The sequence below is a fragment of the Egretta garzetta genome, unplaced genomic scaffold (assembly GCF_000687185.1).
Source record: "Egretta garzetta isolate BGI_Z169 unplaced genomic scaffold, ASM68718v1 scaffold121, whole genome shotgun sequence".
NCBI classification, from domain to species: Eukaryota; Metazoa; Chordata; class Aves; order Pelecaniformes; family Ardeidae; genus Egretta; species Egretta garzetta.
The window spans coordinates 227,150-233,575 of record NW_009258479.1 but is presented as its reverse complement, the minus strand read 5'-3'; the positions used below and the strand labels follow the sequence as shown (position 1 = coordinate 233,575).

Here is a 6,426-nt window from a genome sequence, read left to right as displayed (position 1 = left end):
CAGTGATTTATGGCTGAGATATCAAAGTGCTTTAGAAACATTAATTAATCCTTCTAATACCCAAGGGACTGATCCACTCTCCGCAATGCACCATTGGTGGAGTAAATGTAGGAAATCCCCAGAGTTTACTCCAAACTGCAGGCAGGGAGAGGGGAAGGGAGCAGCATCCAGCCCAATGAGCTCGTTTCGGCTGCCTGCCTGCAATCAGAGAGATGTGCAGTCAAAATAACAGCACTGAATATGCAGCCATAAGCAAACCCAAAGCACATCCAAGCTCTCTGCTCTCTGGCAGGTGCTGTCCCTATCTGTCCGGGGTGGGAAGGGGAGCTGCAACACCCCAGCTCTGCTCTGCAGATCATGCCGGGAAAGGCATGTGTGGATCAAAGCCATCTTCACCCAGAGCCCTGCAAGTGGCAGTGACACTAATCAAAGCCACCCTGCTCATGCTAACACAGGTATTTCCCTTGCCGTCCTGCCCATTTCTCCAACCTGCTTCTTGTACAAAGTCACTTTTTCCCGGCTTGCAGTGCAGACCCAAGGCTGTCTCCTGCACCTGAGATGTGGCTCCAGTTCTTGCCAGTGATAAGGTCTGTTACCTCCATTGGCTTCGGAGAGGCTTTCATCCTTGCTCACACCAATGAGCCTTTTGCCACCTGGTGTTGTCCCCGGGCTGTGAATGTTGTCATCACAAGACTGCGGGGTGGAGCTGGCCATGCAGGGTGGTGCCAGCAATGGGGAAAGGTATAAAGGTCCCAGCATAGACTGCCAGAGACAAGACCTCTGAAAGCCTGAGAAGTCTCCTGTTTCCTCTTTGCTGTCTCCAGTAAAGTATCACCTTGACCATGAAGGCAACTGGTGTTTTCCTGCTCCTCTCCCTGGCACTCTGCTGCTACCGAGGTGAGTGCAACATATTGCTTAGGAGCCATTCCCTCTCCTTGCTAAAGCTCCCAGGTCTGCCGGGTGGGAAGGTGAGCCTGGGAACAGGCCAGCTGAGGCTGGGACCTTACTCCGGCCCTGGGCAGGGAAAGCGAGCAATCCTCAGAGAGCACTTTAATGGCTAATGTGCATTAAACCAGTGGTCTGTGGTCAAGCCTAAAGGAAAGGCTTTAAGAGGGTGCCTGGTACCTACTCCCAAAAATGAACAGACCTGCTGGTCTGACGCTCTCCCTTCAGGGCTGGAATTTGTCCCGGAGCTGATCATTTCTAGGACACTGCAATTCTTTTAGAGTGAATAGGTGCTGTTCTGGTTTTAAAAAAGCAAACCCAGGAAGACAGGAAGCGCATCTATGCAAGGGAAAATGCAGCTCTCGCAACCAAAGTCAATGTTTAAGCCAACTGTGTTTTCAAAATCCCATATGGTGCAGAGGGATGAGAACATGAGCTGCTGCTGCTGCTCTTCAGGTCCTGCTCACCAGGGATTTCTGCATTCGTGGGTTCATTCAGAACAGGAGGGTGCTTCTGAAACAAGTCCTCCGTTATCCTGTTCACTGTGCAGTGGTTGCCATTGCAGAGCTTTCTGAGCGCAATTCTGGACTCATTTCAGCTGAACTGAGCATGTAGTGAGCTACATCTCCTGGGTCTGGACCAGTGCTAGTCCAAAGTAAAATCCCTGACACCCTAAACAGGGTGGCTATCAGGTCCACATCACCAAACCGTTTCACTCCAGAGATCCACTGCTATTGGTTCTTAATGTAGATGTAGCCTAAATCCTCCATTTAGATGACTTCTGGATCTATAAGCACCCAAGGTTGTCTTCTCAGTACTGCCTTTTGCTGAACAAATTCAGGTTGTTTTTCAAAATACACCCATTGCATGTTCCACTCGTGATCCCAGCTGTCAGTTCCAGGCCAGCTTCTCCACGGAGAAGACCACCAAAGTCATGGCTTGCTCCCACCAGCTTTGGTGTGAGACCTCAAGGTCCACCCATTTCTCCTTCTGGTAGAAACCTTCAGCAAGTTGTCTTTTTCACCGCTTTCTTGCGGTACAAACCCACTGACACCAGAAAAATCACCCTGGATTTACTCTAGCACCGGTCCAGCATCAGCAGGAGTTTCTCAGTTACCTATGAGCATGTGATAAGAGACAACAAAAGCCACCTTTGCTCACTGGCAGCTGGCAGGGAAACTCACTAGAAGGGCACGTGGCCTTGACAGGGCCTTGTACCATCACAGTGTTTCTGCCAGGGGAAAGAGGCAGATGCAGTGGGAAGGGACCCGGCTGCAAAATGGGGGAGATCCAAGGGAAGAAATTGTTTGCTGGGGCAAAAGGTTGGAGTGAAGACACGCAGTCCTCAGGCTAAAGCATCTTTAGTAGGTCTCCCTTGAAACCAGCCCGAACGATGGGTGCTAAGGCGTCTTCTCTCTCTCCCCACTCTTTCTCTAGGAAACGCTGAGACAGATGGAGCTGCTGGCAAAGGAACAGAGGTGAAAGCTCCTATTTTTGTGTAGCACAAGGGTGTCCCCAGCTTCGGTGAGACAGCACTAACCCATACACTGGGGAGCCAGAGTTGCTAAATACAGGGAAGTACAGTGAGCTGCTGGGTTGGCAGCCCAAAGATGCCAGTGACTGGGAACCTCCTTCCACCTGCTGTGCCACAGCAAAATCCCAGTGATGGTACTGGTTTCCCACTGCATTTCCCCACGCTCAGTGGAGGAAAACTGTTAATAAAGAGCTGAATATTGCTGTTACCTGCCAAGAATATCAGAGCTCCCCTTACTCTTTAGCTTGCAAGTGCAAGGGCAGGTATCACTGTGGCATAAAAATAAGAACTGGGAAGAATGTGATCAGACCCTGTCCATGGAGCCTTACTCAATATTGTCATTCGTAAGGGTGTGCAGGAGTGAAGTTCAGCTGGCCAAGGCACAGCATGGTGACAGGCAGCCCCAGTGCTTCTGAGAGTTCACAGCAGAGTTGTGAGCAAGCTGGGATGGGTTTTCAAGATGTACAAAATACTCACCTCCCTGTGAACGCAAAGCTCCTTTGGTAAACTGAAAGCATGCTTAATATTTTCAAAATTACCTTTTTGCATCTCCAGGCAGCTTGTAGCAACTATGACCTAGGAAAAGGTTGTACAAAGATCTTTGACCCCGTCTGTGGCACGGACAACCTCCTATATGGCAATGAGTGTCTGCTGTGCTTTCAGAACCTGTGAGTATCTGGACCTCCTGCAAGTCTTAAATATCATGCAGATGAGGGCTACTACATATGCCTGGGATTTCCTAGAAAGCAAGCTGTTTGCATGCAGCTGGGTGGAGAGTGGGCAGCAAGCCCGGCACATCTGGCATGAATCTGGCCTCCCGCGCAGATGCAGCACCTGCTGCTGCGAGCACGTGGACGCTGCCTGCAAAATGGGTCCCCTGTGTGCAGCTTGCGGCACACGAGCTGCCCACAAGCAGGGACCGCATGGCCAAAATCTCCCCACACCTGCAGCTGCCAAGCTGCAGTGATTGATCAGACTGTGCTGGCAAGCTGTCCGGGAACGCAGACAAATGGCAAAGTCTTCGAAGTCTGCCCAGATTTAGCATGCAGGCAGAAAAGTATTTTTCCAGGTGACCTCAGATGTGTGGTAGCTGAGGAAAAACTATGTTTTTTCACCCCAGCAATTTATAGCTGAGCTCTGCTTTCTGTCTTCTCTGCATATGAAGGGATACAATTTGCTGCGAGTATTTTTAAGGATGAGCCTTATATTTAATCTGTGCTGGTGCCAGATTGCACTGTCTTAGCAGTAGGCCAGGTCCAAATGCTAACGACATCTCTGGCAAGGCTTGATTCATTTCATCTGGCTTGGGCCCTAGATAATTTTGAATATATTTATACATTGGAAGTACTCTGTGTCAGACAAGTGAAGGAATTGCTTCCAACTCAATGCTATTAGGTGGTTCAAAAACCTCTGTTGGGAAGGTTGAGTCTTATCTGTAGCCAGATGCCCCAGTCTCTGGGGCTAAGGGACTTTCACCCTTGACTTTACCTGTTGGAGTCAGGGATTTTTGGTGCTCAGGCTCACACTCCCATCTGCCATCAGCAGAGACATCTCTAATGGAGCTCAGATTCCAGCTTTCCTATCTATCCCTAAATGAATGGGCTTGTGGAGCCAAATTCTGCTTTTAGGAGCATTGCCTCCCAGCTAACTCTGCAGTAACAAACAGAGTCCAGATCCCCAGGAAAAAGAGCCTGGATAAGAATTGTTGGTCTGGTTTTCCCTTCTTTCCTTCATTAACCCAGGCTGCTGCCCCATATTCTGCTCCTGGCCTGCTCAAATGCTGGTTTTACATTTTAAGGCTGAAGACGATGCAGTCAGGCAGAGACAGGCTGGGTGGGATCTCCTGAACGAAGGCGCCATGGTTAATGACCCGGCGTGGCATGGCAGGGCAGTAATGACCATGCTGAAAGCCAGCAGCCCAGCACCAGCTGTCAGCTGTATTGTGCAACAGATGGGGGTGGGAGGTTCTTCAGACACAACATCGTTAGGGCTTTGGCCATGCACCAAGAGCGGGGTAAAGAGAGTGAGGAAGGCTTCAAAGCCAGCTACGCAGGGAGCAAAGTGGCATCGAGGATGCTATGTCCCCCTGGCACAGAACACTGCTTCGGCGGGATGGGAGACCTCAGTGGTCACAAGAAAGGAAGTGGTACAAAAAAGAAAAAGACTGAGCCGGTGGTGTATCCAGAGCCAGACGGGAGTCAGGGGAGGGAAGGGATGGATGAGAAGCTGGTGCTGGCACTCGCCTTGCGTTGACAGGCACTGTGTCCCTGGACTTCTTCAAACTCCCATTCGTGCAAGCTCTCAGTAGCTGCAACTGGAAATGTGCTGCTCCTGCAGGTCAAAGCCCAGAGCCTTGCAGCTTCCCTGTAACATTCCCAAATGAAGAAGTTTTGGGGATAGGAACAACAGCCATTTGGTCTCCCTGTCAGGGCAATCTGGGCCAGGCACCAGGACTTTGAAGCTGCCTGATGCCAAATGCCTCGGGAGAAAGATAAACGGAGCGCCCTCATCTATCAGGCTTCGGTCCATGGGGAAAAGTCAGGTAGCCAAGAGGCAGGATGAAGTGTCATTTGCAGTTTTGTGTGTGCAACTGGTCTGACAGGAGCTGGAGGCCTGCAAGGAGTCTGGGAATAACTACAGCAAGAGCATCTGGCACATCCCTGTGGCAGCAGTGTCTCAGTTGTTGCCTTTGGTCACTTCACTGTGACCAGCATGCAAAATGTTTTTTGCAAAATGCAAAACAGCTTAAAAATCATTTTACCAGCATTTCTCTATGCACCTGAGAAATGGGTTTGCCTTTCCAAAGAGGAGACCATCACGATTCCACATGAAAATGGAACAATTCAGAGTAATTAGGTCCACCACTGGGCAAAAAATAATAACAATATTTTTTTGCAGGTGCCTTTTTAATATTTTTCTCACTTTTGCTGCAAAGCAATCAGGAGGGGAGGCTGGGAGCAGACCCAAGCCCAAGCAAGGCACAATGGCAGGCATTTGTCTGTAAAAACCCAGAAAACAAAGTCATAACCTTTATCGTCTGCAGCCAGACAGGCATTAGAGGTGTCTTAGTGTTGTCCTACAGCACAGAGGTGAATTATTCTGCCAAGAGGTGTCAGGAAGTGCCAGCTCTTGTGCTTATTGGAATTAATTAACACATGTCCATGGTAACCCTGAACTCCCTGTCAAGAATATGTGGCCTTACTTACTGTGAATAACACTTAAATGATGATCTAAGCAGCATTTTCCTTTCTTTCTTTCTTTGTCCTCTGAGCCAGGATCTTCTGTGTATCAGGGACCTGAAGGCATCCTCTAGCATTTTTAACCTCTCTTCCAGGCAAAGAAACACTAACGTGCGCATAAAGAACAGGGGAATGTGCCAAAAGCCCTCTCCACGCTCCAGCTCCGTTCAAAACTAAAAGGCGCAACCACTCCAGAGAAGACAGCACAAAGCTGTCCCTCACCTATACAAACTCCTAATAAAATGGAAGCATTGACATGCCTTGCACTGAGATTTCTTACGCACACCTCAGACCCCCTTCCCTGACATTTAAAAAAACCTTCCTGAAAAATACAGTAGGTTTTGGTAATGTTCATAAAGAGCTGGAAGCAAATTACTGCCCAAGCTGCAGGGACAAGGCAAGGGCATGCCCAAGGAGAGAGCCAGGCTCTGGAAAAACAAGGAGACTCTTTCTTGCATCAATAATTTCATTGCCCTTCCCTAAACTTCCAGCATCCAAGCAATAGGAGATTTTAGCATCCTCATTGCTTGCAATTACAGTTGTTAAATACAGGGCATTGAAGCGCTTACTCCAGGGCCTTTGCCAGGAGGAAGAGTCCAACAAGTCCTCTCCATGCTGACCTGTCTCCCGCCTCGTCCATACGCCAGTGCCCCATCACACGGTCCCTGCGCACCGAGAGCCGCCAGCCTCAGACTTGCCCTGCAGCTC

At 49.5% G+C, this 6,426-nt stretch overlaps 1 protein-coding gene across 1 annotated transcript; it reads left to right on the top strand.

The window, feature by feature from the left end:
* The first annotated feature begins 842 nt into the window (after positions 1-842).
* SPINK1 (serine peptidase inhibitor Kazal type 1) lies at positions 843-5,895 on the top strand. Its single transcript, XM_035899509.1, has 4 exons — positions 843-897; positions 2,383-2,423; positions 3,035-3,147; positions 5,814-5,895. The coding sequence occupies exons 1-4, from the start codon at positions 843-845 to the stop codon at positions 5,893-5,895; spliced, it is 291 nt and encodes a 96-aa protein (XP_035755402.1).
* The last annotated feature ends 531 nt before the right edge of the window (positions 5,896-6,426 follow it).

Coding starts and splice junctions, on each gene's coding strand:
- SPINK1 (XM_035899509.1), top strand. CDS start 843: ATGAAGGCAACTGGTGTTTTCCTGCTCCTCTCCCTGGCACTCTGCTGC. Junction 898..2,382: donor GGCACTCTGCTGCTACCGAG/GTGAGTGCAACA, acceptor CTCTTTCTCTAG/GAAACGCTGAGACAGATGGA. Junction 2,424..3,034: donor CTGCTGGCAAAGGAACAGAG/GTGAAAGCTCCT, acceptor TTGCATCTCCAG/GCAGCTTGTAGCAACTATGA.